The sequence below is a fragment of the Morone saxatilis genome, unplaced genomic scaffold (assembly GCF_004916995.1).
Source record: "Morone saxatilis isolate NCDOM2014 unplaced genomic scaffold, NCSU_SB_2.0 Contig6, whole genome shotgun sequence".
Classification (NCBI taxonomy): Eukaryota; Metazoa; Chordata; class Actinopteri; family Moronidae; genus Morone; species Morone saxatilis.
In genome coordinates, this window is record NW_023340206.1 from 6,059,518 (window position 1) to 6,074,699 (window position 15,182).

General features: G+C 41.4%; 2 protein-coding genes across 2 annotated transcripts in view; one reads left to right on the forward strand and one right to left on the reverse strand.

Moving 5' to 3' along the window:
• zranb3 (zinc finger, RAN-binding domain containing 3) overlaps positions 1-11,055 on the reverse strand; it is a 71,183-nt gene extending 60,128 nt beyond the window's left edge. The window contains exons 1-3 of the mRNA XM_035677600.1: positions 10,834-11,055; positions 1,640-1,658; positions 1,194-1,372 (exon numbers count right to left, since the gene is read on the reverse strand). Coding sequence (XP_035533493.1) covers positions 1,194-1,372; positions 1,640-1,658; positions 10,834-10,979 — 344 coding nt within the window. The 5' untranslated portion in view covers positions 10,980-11,055. The remainder of the gene's footprint in view (positions 1-1,193; positions 1,373-1,639; positions 1,659-10,833) is intronic.
• A 1,725-nt stretch (positions 11,056-12,780) lies between these two features.
• Positions 12,781-15,182, forward strand: part of LOC118339833 (R3H domain-containing protein 1) — a gene marked incomplete in the record, with an annotated part of 42,110 nt that continues 39,708 nt past the window's right edge. The window contains 1 exon segment of the mRNA XM_035677601.1: positions 12,781-12,927.

Here is a 15,182-nt window from a genome sequence, read left to right on the forward strand (position 1 = left end):
TCTCTGCCCCCCTTTCCTGTCTATATTCAGCTGTCGCTATCATAAAGGCAATAAAAAATAAAAAAAATACAAAAATAAAAAAAATAAAAATGAGAACTACACCTTTGTGTTTCTGAAAATCATAATTAAAGATCCAGTGTGTAGGATTTAGTGGCATCTAGCAGTGAGATTGCAGACAGCAATCAGCTGAAACCTTTTGACTGTAGAAACATTGCGGTTCAACATGGCGGACTAAGTAGAAGAGGACCCACTCCTTCTGTAGATAAAAACAGCTCATTCTAAGGTAACGAAATCACAATGATTCTTATTTTCAGGCGATTATACACAAATAAAAACATACCTATGAATATTATATTCCATTCTTGCCCAATAGATCCTCCTGAATGTTACACACTGGACCTTTAAGTGTCTTATCGCAACTATTATTGATTAATTTTTGACCGTGTGACCTTTAACTGAAAGTAGTAAAAAATGCAGCTAGTTTTTAAATTAGTATAATCAAAAGTATGAAATTCATTTCTTTCAAGGTTTGACTTTTTGGCTCTCAAACTGCAGCTTTAATAAACATTTTGACAGTACTGAGACTGTATCAGTTTGCCAATATTAGCCTTTCATTAAAAACTCAGTGTCATCCACAACTGACATAAGGAACTAAATTAAGTGAGCTAATTACATATTTACTGTCTATTTGAAGCCTTTAATCAAAATATATTCCAATAAGACGTATGATAATGAGTCTTCAAAACCAGACTTATATGTTTTATTCATCTAAAGAATTTATGAATAAAGTGTGTGGAGAATTCCCATGATATACAGAAAGTTAGCTGTGAGCATACAGAAGCAAAAAGAGCCACATATTTCCCTCAAGAGTTGGTGGAGAAAAAACCAAAGCTAAAAGGAGAGTCAATATTTGACTTCAATTCATCAGGTGGTCAGAAGCACAACTCAAAATGAATCCTAATGTTGCTCCATATCGGCTCAATGTGTATACAAGCTAACAACCATCATATGTACTTAAAAGGTAATAGTTATATATAATAAAAACTATGTTTTCAGGTCGTTACTGCTGGCCAAAAAATAAATGTATGCAGATTTGACACAGTCCCAAAAGACACAACATAGATCTAGTTAGAATAAAATGAGAAAGTAAGCTGGCTGAGGAGATTTGGAGGGATGGGGGTGGGGTAACCTACATGGTGTGGCTCTTGTTCTCCACCAGGTTGATGTCCCCAGGCTGCAGCTCGGGGATCCACCTCTCCAGCTCTTCGATCCAGGGGTATTTCAGGGACGAGGGCACCACCACCAGGAGAGGCCACTCCCGCCTGTAGGCGTACGCCACCGCGATGGCCTGCACCGTCTTCCCAAGACCCATCTGGACCGACCAAATCAACACACGGCGAAAGGGGGAGAAAAACAAGTCAATCGTGCACCGACTCTGCGGTAAATTGCATATGACGGCCGAGCTGATGTGAGGCCCAAGAGTAATAAGGTCTCAGAATGATTCTTGTGTCAAAACCGATTAGACACGTGGGAGTGCTGCACAGGGCTGACAAATTAATTTGGAAGGCATGCAGCGAAGTCTCAGGTTCATTTTTTGGGGGGAAAATAGATTCCCTGAGCCAGCGTTGTGTGTGCTTACCTCATCAGCAATCATACATCTGTAAGACAAAAGGAAACAGAGAAAACTTTATCAGATGAGTTTTGAGGAAATTGTTTTGTAGGGCTGACCTGCATATTGCTATAAAAAGACAGAGTTTGCATATAAAGACAACAGCCCCAGCAGCATGAGAGCATTGCTCAGGGGCACCACAGCAGCATTTATAAGAGGAGCGTTTATTCTGTTTCCCCTGTCACAGTCCGGCATTTCAAACCTTTCTGGCAACAGAAAATACGCTCGCAAAGTCACCTCAGACTCAGCTGCTCTTGGACATATTACAAATGTGTCACTTGTAATTTAGGTCTGCACTGGGACCGTGTTTCAGTTTGAGAACTGTTGTTGTCATTCAATATTTATGTTGTTGTTCCTACTGAATATGTAAAAAAAAAAGAAAGTAACACGCCGGCGGATGCAGAAGCTAAAGAGTAATTCCTGAAGGAAAACAATACTAATATTTTCCAGGAAAGTGTCAGTTCCTTTTTTAATTATGTCTGTTTATGTATCTCATGATGACAAGTTGTCTAACAAAAATCTAGCTTATACTCTTGGACTGCTGACAGGTTTGAGGAATTGAGGTTTGACCTAAATTAGATACTCATTTAGGAGTCGCACAAGTCGGCGAACCATTCGGTGCCAGATTTAATATGTTATACATACATATATATATATATATATATATATAGAACTTTAGGAAGGAGTGGAGCATCTTTAATTGCATTCACCTAACTTGTAGCCAGCCCTCCATTCAATATCACATTGATAAAAACAAGGAGTAGAGTGGTTATTAATGAAATGTCGTGTGCTGTAGAGTTGGCACTGATGATTTTGGTTTTCAGACTCTATTGTTCATTTCATGTTATGTGTTTTATGTCTGTCCTTTAACATCTTGGTACCGTGCAGCAAACCAGTCACTTTATCACATTATCGTTCGGATTGCTGCGTTCTGTTGATCCATGACTAAATCAAATTAAAAAAAAAAATTGAGATAATTGAGATAAATGTTCTTGGGCACAGATGTGAGTTCATTTCATTCCCGGCAGACACTGTACATACTAAACCCAATTTTAACCCCTGACTAATTTTACAATCAGTCGGACAATCAACATGTCAGACATTTTGGTCAGCTTACTTGCAGTGTGTGAGCAGTCCAATTTCCCAAATGGCTGCTGTCAAAAGATGTGATATGAAATGCAGTGAGCTTGTTTTAATATTACCAGAGTAGTATTTTACCTAGTGTTGCTACTGTAGTCGTAACTGGAGAATATTTTCCCACCTGGCTTTCCGTTCACAGCAGAAATGCACAAAGGATGTCTTTGATTTTTGTTCATTGTTAAGGACACAGCTGTCATGTTTGAGTAAACTTTATTGGAATTATCAATGGACAAAATCGATCGGGGGTTTTGTGTTTATGTTCAGTGTGAGCACACACGTTGTGACCAATCAATTGACCAGTATGTGTATTATGTTGACAGTCGAATCCTTAAAGAGAGAGCGCTCTCTGGTTTCAGGCCTGGTTCTCCTCTTTTATTCCGACGTTTTACTGTATAAGCTATTTTTAATCGTTAGTTGCAGCACCATCACTGCTTATTAATTACATCGGTAGTCTGGACAATGATGATAATGCTGATTGGACTATTTGTCTAACTCTGTCTTTGTTAATCCTCTTTCTACTTTTAATTCACATTTTCAAGAGAGCAGCCTGCTATTGAACCTTACCCGAGGACAAAAGTAACAGCTCACCTGTCTGGCTGTCTCTGATATGATATGTTTTAGCTCCCATATAACAGCCACCCAGCTCCCCCTTTACACTCTACATTATAAAGGAACAATGAAAGCGCGACACATTCCTTCAGCTGAAGTTGTCCCCATGGAAAAAGTGCAGATAGATCAACCTCTGGTTCCCTCTGCCCAGTGGGTTTGGGCCTATTGTCATGACCTTGCTTATTCATAAATGCTTCCAACATTGTGTCAGAGCAAACAGTGCAACAGAGCAGCTCTGAATACCTCAGACACAGTCTCTCATTATTCTTTCTCCTCCTCCCTCTCCTCCTCCTCCACTTCCTCCCCCCCATCTCCGCCCCATTTCTCTCTTTCAGCTGAGGAACATGATTAATGTGCACCTTGCCACTGGTGGTTTTTCTAATTGCCAGCACACCGGCCCAGTCAGCGCAATGCGCACACACACACACACGCACACACGGGCTGTTATGTGTGTGAAAAATGCACACAAAAGAAAAGATATGCAAAAAAGCAAAAATACACGACATATGCGCAGTGCACACACACACACACACACATGCTAACACATGTAAACGTCTACACACACACATACACATATATGTGTATGCGCATACCCCCACCCACACACACACACCCACACTCACACACTGGGGAGGGAGTGCGGCTGGGGCAGGTGCTTGCCATTTCTCAACACATTAATCATCCTCCTTTAAATAACCTGAGTGTCGTCTTGACGGTTTGAGACTGCGAGGATGCTGCAGTGCTGTTGCCTGACAACGGCACGGTCCCCGTCGCCCCGTCTTTCTAATGTTATCTCCGAAACCCACAAGCCACAAAGTGTCAGGAAATGGGCTCCCCTACCTCCCAAAGCTGGCTACGATGATTTGATGGGTTTGACCTCTGCACAGTGATGTGTTGTGTGGCCCGGTGTCTAACCCCAATCTTCCAGCCCTGTTAAGGTTCCCTTCTGAGGACTGGACCCGTAGTGCGCTGTGGTGACGGGAAAAACCGCTCAGAGGTTGGACGCTGCACATAGGCCTGACTCGGAGGGTGCTACAGTACGCCATGCTCGGACCCAGAAGGAGCTCACATACAGTTATGGGTTCACAGTGCAGTTTTGCTGTATACGGTAAATGACCTTAAAAAGTAGACATTCGTGGAAAAGATTTAGGCTTTTTTATACTTGCAGGAGATGGAGGAGGATATTTCAATAGTGTGTGTGACTTTAAAAGGAAAAGTTTAAGCGCTGGCTATATGGGGCAGATCCACAAGTAGTGTTTTGCTTAGAAGTTTTTTTTCCTAACTTCTGCTCACCCAAATCTATCACTTAATTATATTTTTTCAGCTATGCTTGAAATAGAAAAACAAAAGTTTCCTGTACTTGTTGGACAATAGTTGCACACACCCGGGCTCTCTTTTTCTCTTTTGTTGAGTGGGATGTTTTTTTCATCAAGCTTTTGCTGAACTTTAGACCAATGACTTCCAAAGTGATTTATTTCCATGTGTTACTGCTTATTTTCCCCCACAGGGCGACATTTACATGAACTACATTAATACTATGTTTTAAAAAGACAAATAAACACATACATGTCGTAACCACACAAAAAAAGCAATGACCTATTAAAAATGCAGTTATGCTGCAAAGAAGACTGATGACAACAGCTAACTCTCGTCAGAGTGAGACGATGTAACTTTTGAGAGAAAAAATAATAACAGTATTATTGTCTTACAAATGAAAAAATGAATTTGTAACCAATAAAACAAGCCGTTGCATGTTTCAGTGTGTTTCTACAGTCTCCTACTGGGCTGAACAGTAGCTTCTTGTAGATAATGTTAGCAAACGTTAACTAAATATTGTTGTGTAACTGGCATCTCAGAGTCAGTGTGCTTAGTGTTACTGCCACTATGATTTAACATGCACTGAATAATATTTCGCTGGTTTTATCACAAAAGTAAAACAACGCGAGGGCATTTTTAGCTGAAAGGTTACAGCACATGCATAAATAAATAAAAACAAAACCAAAAAAATAAAAGCAAAGCAATAAATACACAGCGACTATTGAAATGTAACAGGCTAAAATGTAGTGTAACAAATACAAAAGCATAGAAGAGCAATAAAGTCAGCAGACTAATTCAGTAATGTTATACACAGACATTATCTAAATGTTATAAACTAGTGGTCATACCAGATTAAATGAGGCTGTAGCAGCAAAAGTCCTGAGTGTTCTTATGAATATCATTTTTCATTTCCGAGAAGAAGTTATAACTTTCTTTTTTAAAGTAACAGTCTTACATCAAGTGTTTAAAGATATATCTAATGTGCAGGATTTGAGGTGAATTTGAACAACTCACTTTCCTGATTAAATCTTTCAGGATAACCTGCAGCGGTTCCTGCCTGATGCTGGTTACTCATAAAGGTCAGTCTCACAATGCACAGTCAAAGTAATGTGAATGTGTTGTGTGTAGGTGTTGCTGTGAATATTCTGGTACATTATGGCCTTGGATGATCCTTGATACTTTCTTTTGTAAGTCTAATCATAATCATTGTCCTCCTGTGTCTATTACAGCAGGATGTACATAAAGATGTATGAATGTGTGCTGTGTTTGGCTCTAATGATGCATTAACTCTCTTTGCAGATTGCAGTTTCTTGAGATGATAAACTAAAGGAACATATTTTTTTTATGTTACAGCACTCGTTAAAAGTGTTTCCCACCAGCATAATCCTTCTCTGTAACACACAAACCCACCCAGCAGGATACAAGCTTTATTTATCATGTGCAGCATCTAAACTTTGTTTCTATAAAAGCCTTTTTCTTTAGATCCCTGAATGGATACTAGCCAAATAACGGACAGTCGGCTATTAAGGCAACAGGTTATTGATGGTGGCTAAAATTAAATTTTTCATGCTGTATAATAGGAATGCATCTCCTGCTGTCTTCATGACACAAAAATACCCACTTTGGTTAAAACCAATATGTGCTTAATTAGGATGAAATGGAATTTAGAGCACCTTAGAAAGCAAATACTGTAACTGGCACTTTGATACAGGAGAGACATTATCTTTACGACGATACAGGACCCAGCGTCCCTCCTTCGGATGTGATTTGTTTTGTCCAGAGACTGCTGGATCTCAATGGTGACCTGACACTGACCTGAATAAACGGTATTTTTAACTACGGCCAACCCACGTGCTGCAAGACATTAAAACACTATTGTCGTTAAAAAAACTAGGGGTCAGGGTGTTTTTGGCTGAAGCAGCAATAAGGAGGGGCAAACATTATGTAACAGCTGACGGAGGCAGTGGTGAAAGTGGGGGTTTTGTTGTATTAACCCATGACTGTAAACTCGCCAGCTCTCATACTGATGTGTGTGCTGAGTCTCCTTTTGTCTGCATTAAAGAGGCACTCCACTGATTTTACACAAGGAGATCAGATCAGTTTACTAGTCACGAGGAGGAGTACTCAGTCTGTGAAAACAGTTTCATAATGTCCTTTGTGGCTCTATAGGGAGCTTTCTGCCTGTGTTACAAATTGGGAATTGAGTTTGAGCGTTGAATGATGTTGGCACATTCTTGTCAGAGAGGATTATGGGAAGTGCAGGCTCCAGTGTTTTTGGAGCTTAACCCAAAAAGACTGAAAGTCAGGAGGATATCTTTGTTTGTTTTGGCCATTCTTTATTTTTAATGTCTCTCATAAGTCCCCCAACTGTATGGAAGTGTAGAGTACCTCTTTAATAATAAACTATTTTCATCTATTGATTATATGTCCAGGCAAACAAACATCAAATCAACTGTTTGAGGCCCTGAAAGGCAGCAACAGTTTTGGTTATTTCACATGACAGATTTTACACATCTAATGGTTGGTTGTTTTTTTTTATGCCGCCGGCACTATCAGTCAAATCTGATCAAACCACACCCACAGGGTCCTGGTGAAGCAGATAAGCTAAGAAATAAACAAATAAGTTTTTAAGATTTTAGAGAAATACTGATGATTTGAAATCCAGTTTGTAGGGGCTTTAATATTACACTATTACAGAGCCTACCTTAAAAGTTGTTGTGCCTAATTTATTTTGCATGGAAGAACTTTTAACAGGGACGTAAGCTCAATTGTACTTTCCCGCACTGGAACAAATGATTTTATGGAACCGCAGTCTGTTTACAGTCTCTATATTACCTGCAATACTTATAAGCCTGTACAAATGTGGCCTAAATATATCAACTTGCATCTCTGGAATGGACTTCTCTCAGTAATTTGACCATGGCAGCGAGAGACAACACAGTCTGCTTATTGATCTCCTCTCGTACCAGCAGAGCAGGCCTTATTCAATAAAAGCACAAGCAGTCACTTGCAATAATACTTTGGACAAATCAGAGCAGGGCGGACATACAGTGCATCACAAGCCGCAGTCAACACCTTAATGGAAGTGACCAAGAGGTCTTATTGGATGTACTTTTACTCTAAATTGATGTTTTTGTTCAATATCTGGGTAGGCCCGCTCAGAGCACTGGATTTGACAGATTTTAGAAATGCTGAATATATACAGATATGAGCACTCAAATGGCACACTTCTGCCCAACTTTCCAAACAATACAATCAACCACATCTCATGGGTTTTTATTGTCATGCGGCACAACAACTTTCCCACATTACCCCTCATCTAACTCCATAAAATTCACTCACCCTCCTACACAGACTGATACAACGGGCTCCATAAGTATTGGAATTGCAACAACATTTGATGTTTTGGTTCGGTACTCTTGATGCTCTGGATGTGAAAAGACACAATGACTATGAGATTTAAAGGAAAAATCCGCCCACGGATCCTCCCACACTGTTAGATATCCGACATCAATCTGTGATGTTCAGTGCATTTCAGGAGTTATTGTATAACGAAGGGCTGCCATTTATTTTTTTTTGTCTGTCAGCCTCCCTCGTCTAGTTCCACCTCAGGTAGTGATATCCTACATTTCCCAGAAATGTTACACTCCTTCAAAAAAAATCCAACAAGTCTGCAGCTGCATTGCATTCTGGTCTACTCGAGCTATTGTAGGTAGAAATATAGTTATTTCTGCCTTTTCTACAATGAGTCATCAAGAGGGGAAAAAAAAAGACTGCTGCTTTAATTCGAGGCTCTTTTCAAGGATATTGAATGAACAAATAAAGAACAGCAGGGTGTCTCAAATACATAGAAAGTTCAACATTACTGTCAATAAAATTATCATTTTTAGTTTGCAATCATCTTGACAGTCGGTCTGTATGTGAATGCAGACAGTTGAGATTAAGGGGTGCAGTACTGTGGACTTAAAATGCCGTCAAATTAAGTGTTATAACCTGTTAGTCACTGTATTATCTCACATTACTGCTTTTATAGTATGTAGCAACTAGGAGGTGGAAAATCTGGCTTCTTAAACATGTTTTAATGCTAATGGATGATCAGTTTGGCAACATGGTGGCACGTCTGGCTAACTAGGTAATTACCAAGCGTTGCTTCCAAGGCTGTTATGCTACATTCACAAGTAGAACATCTACTGAATGCATGGGACGGTATGAAAATTTCATGATTAATGATTGCCATACACAATATTATCACAATAATGATGAAAATACAGACTTTTGGCAATAAAAACACATATTTATTGCATCACAGATTGGCACCTCATCTCTCTGTTCCACATTTTGGAAACTATACTATTTCCACACATCCGGTTCAAATTTTTTGAGGGGGAAACAACGGGTAAAGCCGAGCCTTCAGTCATGGTGATTACGATTTTAGAATGACTGGCAAGAGGTGGGCTCCCCCTTTCCCGAGAAGATAAATCCTCTTCCCATCCTTTTCCTCATCATAGTTATGATTCCTGGACCAACTAGCTCTTTGATGCAGTACAAGGACTAATAATACTCCTTCTTTAACGATACGTGTGTCCTCCATGGATCTTTAACTTGTGAGGATGCTGGCTTTCTTCCCCACGTCCTGAGTGAACTGGAACAGGAAAATTAAGTTAAAAAGTCAGCTGCCATGTGCCTTGGTAGACGAATTGTTACAGCGCATGGTTGCAACTGTCTCCAGTTTAATTCCAGCTGGTGACCTTTGTTGCAAATTACTCAACGTGTGTAAAAAAAAAAGAAAAGTCAGACGCAGACAGTTTTTTTCAACCAACTCGTGGAGGCGAGATTATTAAAGATGTTTTAAGAATTGCATTACAAGATTCCACCTATCATCACACAGGTGTAGGAAGAGTCACACACCACCTGAGAAACACCTGCGGTTGTGTGGCACTGGCATACAGAATACAGTTATTTTAAAAGGTGTATTGTGATATTCAGGGTAAAAGAACAAACTAAATCACAAGCCTAACCATGATGTCAGAGCCTATTCTACTTCCCGGCTCCCTCTACCTATAATAGCTTGTGCTAATGCCACTCCTGCCTGTCTCCGGAGAGAAGCGCTGCTCTTACTGTCACAATAATGCCAATTGACTGAGGTAACTGTCCACACAGTGCAGCAAGAGCCAATTGACTTCTGACCCACCCGTGTAACAAAGCAGTGCCTCCCAGTGTTTCTGAATCAATATGGCCGCTCCGCATCACAGCAGCGGTGCTCAGATTGGCTCCCCCTGTGCTGACCTTACCGAGAACCCGAGCGTACATCGACTGGTCGGAGAGGAGGAAATGGGCAAGTCCTGGTCCGTCTCCTGCAGCTAATGCTCAACACAGCCAAACACTCGCGGACTTAAGGGCAACTGAGAAACTTCCCATGAACTGATAATTGTTTTCAAAAGATACAAGCTGGGCACTATCTGACCTTCTGGATTTAGAAGATATTCACTCTGTGTCTTTACTTGCTTCTTGTGCCATCGTAATGTGTTGTAGCTTGGTTGGAAGTCAGAGTTTTGGGACTGCCTACTTTATGGTTACGTTAGGCAAATGTAAACATGGCCTCCTGTTGGACTAAATCACACATTGATGCAGCAGCAACAGAACGAAGAACGTGTTACACTACAGATCTGTAGGTTTGATTCTGCCCAAAAAGTATGATCGTCATCATCAGGAAGTGAAAAATCAAAACATATCAGTGACCAACGTTCAAACATATTCTTCCTCTTACAAACAAAAAGTTGAACTCACATGAAATAAAACACACCACTGCTCAATTCAGCACATTCAGGGGTTTAGCTGCTACAGACACTTAATACCCTGATATGAGTAGTAGCTTGTGGTGGCAAAGTTTAGATGGATATTTATGTATACTTTAAATTAATGAGTCAGTTTGCTGACCTTAGGGGTCTTTGCTACTATTGATGCTGACCCTTTATATTTTAAAAGGACTTAAAATACTGTACTTATGAGTTTCTTAACATTAAACAGCTTTTAAAAATGTGACTGATTTAAAAACACACTATAAAGCTGTGAACTGACCGAGCAGCGGCACTGCTTACCGTCCATTCATTGATAAAGCAAACTCCACGCCCTCCCTTTGGAAAGGCATCAGACGCTGCAGGAGCTTGTGAGGAAGGCCTGACAGTTGCTGTGACCATCTTGTATCACAGCAAGAGCTCTGTAGGCCATTATCATCCATTTCCATTAGTACGTCCTCATCAGTTTCTCGGCCCTCGCTCAGTCAGCCGGCTCTGATTTTAGGCTGGAAAAGAAAAACACAGTTAAACCGACACGTACATCTGAACGAGGCCCCATGTAGGCTAGAATTAGTCTGAATTGGTGAATATTAACTTCAGCATCTCTTAGACATTAAAGAGCACTTTTGCTTACTATGTGGACTGCTGATTTAAACATGTTTTATAACAACTGTGAGAAGCTTTCCTCTGCTGCCTACCAGCACTGACAGGTATTCCATTAATAGAAGCTGGATGCCGCAGTATAGTGGACAAAGAAAGTCAGAATTTTAGATGAGATGGTAAAAGTTGCCTGTGTCAGCCGCCCCCAGTTACAGGAACAGGATCTCTTTTTGTGTTGCCTCACTCACCTGGCACCGTCCTGGTTAATCCACACGGATGTTTCAGCCTTCACATGTAATTACAGTTATCAGGGAGTGCAACTTACACCAACAACAATGACTAAAACAGTAACAACTTCCCATAACGACAGTGTTAGACGTTATTGGAAATACTATTAAAACCTATTTTATGTATGTTTAATATTATGTAATCGGTTGCTGTTATTCCAAAAGAATGATGATCATTAGAGTAATTGCAGATTTCCACTCGTTCTTTGATGTTTCCATTAAAGGTCAGTCATTATTTTCACTTACTATAATGAAACCTTAATTACATGTGATTCATCTTCTGCCACTGAGACACAAAGTGTAGTAACTGTGTGCTCCTTGACACGTATTCAGTAATAACAACCAAATATTTCATCTGATGGTTCATTTTACACCAAAAGCACCTAAAATGCGTGGAGGAAAGAGATTTAGACCTGGAGGTCAGTATCCTGTTACATGTATTCAGTTTCAAATCACCATTCATGACTTTCCTTTCTTCATCAGCGATATATCAGAGCACCCAGAGAACAAGTTAGGTTAAGGGCTGACAACAACCCATTAATAAACATTAAATAAATACAATTAAATGTGTTCAGAACAAGTTAAGAGTTAATAATAACACCTACAGAAGTTAGAGCATCTTTAGCTTGAGCTAGCGTCACAGACCGGAAGTGCAGAGGCTTTTCCTACAGAAATAAAAGCACCACCATTTGGAAACAGACGCTCCCGTTCGTAAGCTATTTAGCTCTATTATTTTGAATATCGACACCGGATACGCATTTTTTTTTGTTTGTTTGTTTGTTTATGTTGCATTTGTTTGTTTATGTTACATTTTGACCCGGCTAAATGACTGCTTTAAGTGTGTAAATTAATGTTCATTGTTACGTTACGTGTGTTTACGTGTTAGCGGGAACACTGCAATGTGCTCCTCGTTGCTATGATACTGTGAGTCAGGAGCAGTGCACATAATGTGAACTGTTGAGTTAGCAGAGCGAAATAAGAGGAGATTAACGTTATTCGTGTTTTTGCAAGCGGAGTTTGCCTACCCGGTGTGATAGTGGAGCAAATCAAATGGTCTTTGAAGAAGTGAAACACTGAAAAGTTTCGCGGTAAACTCGAGGTTCACTCGGTTTATATCACCGGGCATCCGCCGCACATGCTCTTTACTGAGCCTTAAAATCAACTCCCTGTCGCTTTAATGATCTAATTTAAACACAGCCAACACGACCCACCTAACAGTATAAAGACTTCACATCAGTGTTAAAGTATATGTGAGGAAAAATGACAAGGATATGTGAGGAAAATGACGGAACTGTCAGACAAACTCCGTGCAAACGCCAAAAAAAAAAAAAACCCCAGCAACGACAAGACGTGACATATTTCCAACGCCCTACGTGTGTAACGTAAGGCGCTGACGCACTCTCCCCCTGCCCGCCGCACTCCGCCGCTTCTCCTTCACTCTCCGCCGCAAACACTAGCTCCTCCACCTCCGGTAGAGACTACGGCTGTGCACCGATTGTAACCCAAAGCGGTAAGGCAACGTTACATATCTGCGGCATCGTGTCCCGGCTGTTACCGGGCAGTCGCGAGCACGTAACGCGGGTTATTTAGCGGCAAACGCGTCTCTTGCTGGCGCGTGACAGCGCCGGTGTTTGGCCGTTTTCAGCCGTTAGCAATCCTCAACGTCAGGTAATAACCGTTAGCCTAGCCGCGAGACGGTCCAACGCCAGACGTTGCTTACAACGTCGCCCTGCTCGTCGGCCGATGTACACACCCCGCAAACAAACACCGTGTTCAAATTGTAAGCGGCCGGGCTTCAATTCGGCGTTTGTCCGAAGAACCAAACAGCAGCGGTTTTAAAACTGCAGCTTAATTCAGTAACTTTCAGGCCTGGTTCGGCTGTTTGTCTCCCAGTCAGATGCCGCAACGCACAGTGTGTACTTGTTAGCCGTCTCCATAAACTGAGCTCCAGCTGGATTGTTTCGCTGCTTGGTGAAATGTCTTACCGGCCGAATTTTAGTTAAATGTGTGAATTGTCTAATCTGAATGTCACACGTTGTTCGGGGTTTGTGGGTTTGTCGATATGGAGGAAACGTTAAAATTGCCCGATTTGTAACGGAGTCTGGCGAACGTAAACTACCTATCAACGACGGCATTCAAGTGAAACGTATCGGACTCACGATTAATCAAAACAAATGCGTTTACTGGCGATTTACACCGTTAACCTGTGCCATAATCCGAAACACGGTCTCTTGTCTGTATGATCGATACATGATTGGCAATGAGACGAAACACACGCTAATCGGTAAAGCCCACGTATTGATAAATGACAAATAACGTGGCGCAGTTACCTTTAAACTACCAGAGTTATCAGAGTGAGGACAGTGGGGTTGAATGTATTTAATATCACAAATAAAATGAATTAACGCCAATCACTTTGAGTGAAATTAATTCTGCAACAAACTAAATGTGAATTAAATGAATGAGTGAAGCAGTGTGGCTTTGCACACAGCTTTACGTTGAGTGTTGATGAATAGATTATTAAAAAGCCTTCTTATTTCAGAGCGAACATTGACACATGAACACAGTTGTTTGGTACAACTCCAGTAAAAGGCCATAAATTCAACATCTAATAACTCCTTTTACTCCTCGTTAATAAATAACCCATACCCACTACGACTCCGATGCACAAACCGAGGCAATTATCGCCTCTACACTTGGTGTGAGATGGACAGAGGTGGCAGTGGGAGCTCACCAGTTGCCACCAGTGAGTCTGAGCTGATGGTTTTCATTGAGGAACCAGCGGAGAGCAGCTGCTGGTTCAGGTCCTCGTGGCTGCTGTTTTCAGAGAGCAAGCGGAGATGATGTGTTCATCTGTTCACGTGTGCTGCATGTATACCGTGTGTGTACTAAAACGTATTAATTTGGGGGATTGTGAGGGTGTTTATTCAGCCGCTGAGACGCTCTCTTGGGATTCACACGGCCCTCCGAGGCTCAAAATAAATGCTAGTGATTGTTTGTTTCACCTGTGTTGACCGTTCATTACGCAGGGTTGGGCCGTGTTTGGAGCTGATGACATTATCAGATATTGAGGTTGAGTGCGCCGTGTAATAAAGACTAAATAATTCATCGCCTTCCAGGGGGGGAAAATCTTTTCTTTCCTATAATATTTTTGGTCCGGGCCGTTAAATAATTCATCCGCCTGTCCATAAATTGTTTGTTCGCTCGGTGACCTTTTCACGGGATTAAGGAAGCACAATAATACATTCTTCAGAGACCTGGCATAACGAATGGTACAATTATGAGTCAGTATTGGATCGGATCGGTTGTCGCAGCCTGGTGTTGGTTGCTAAGTGACAGCAGGAACTTTTTCCGCCCACTGTGTTTGCTGTTAAAGTCTGAGCGACTGAAAGGACAAAAACAATCACATTATGGCAGTCTAGACTCGGACCTGTTTGCCTGTCAGTCACTCGGTGACGAGCCCTGTCTTGTAGAGCGCAGACAGAATACTTTAAATGAAAGAAACCAGCGATCTCTCATTAAACCCTCCGGTGTTTTATGAGTAGTGGGTGGTGTTTCAGGTGGAGGCTCTCTCTCTCTCTCTTGAGTCGGTGGGATTAGCCGTACTTGTCTTCTTGTGTGAAAACAGGGAGCCAGCTTTGAACGGGAAGGTAGCCCAGCGAACAGCTCGGCCTCTCAGCGGCCGCCGCCTCCCCGCCGCCTCTCCACCTGGTCTTTGAGCACCTAGCTGGCCACAGACGTGTCGATCCTGTCCCCCTTTCCTCT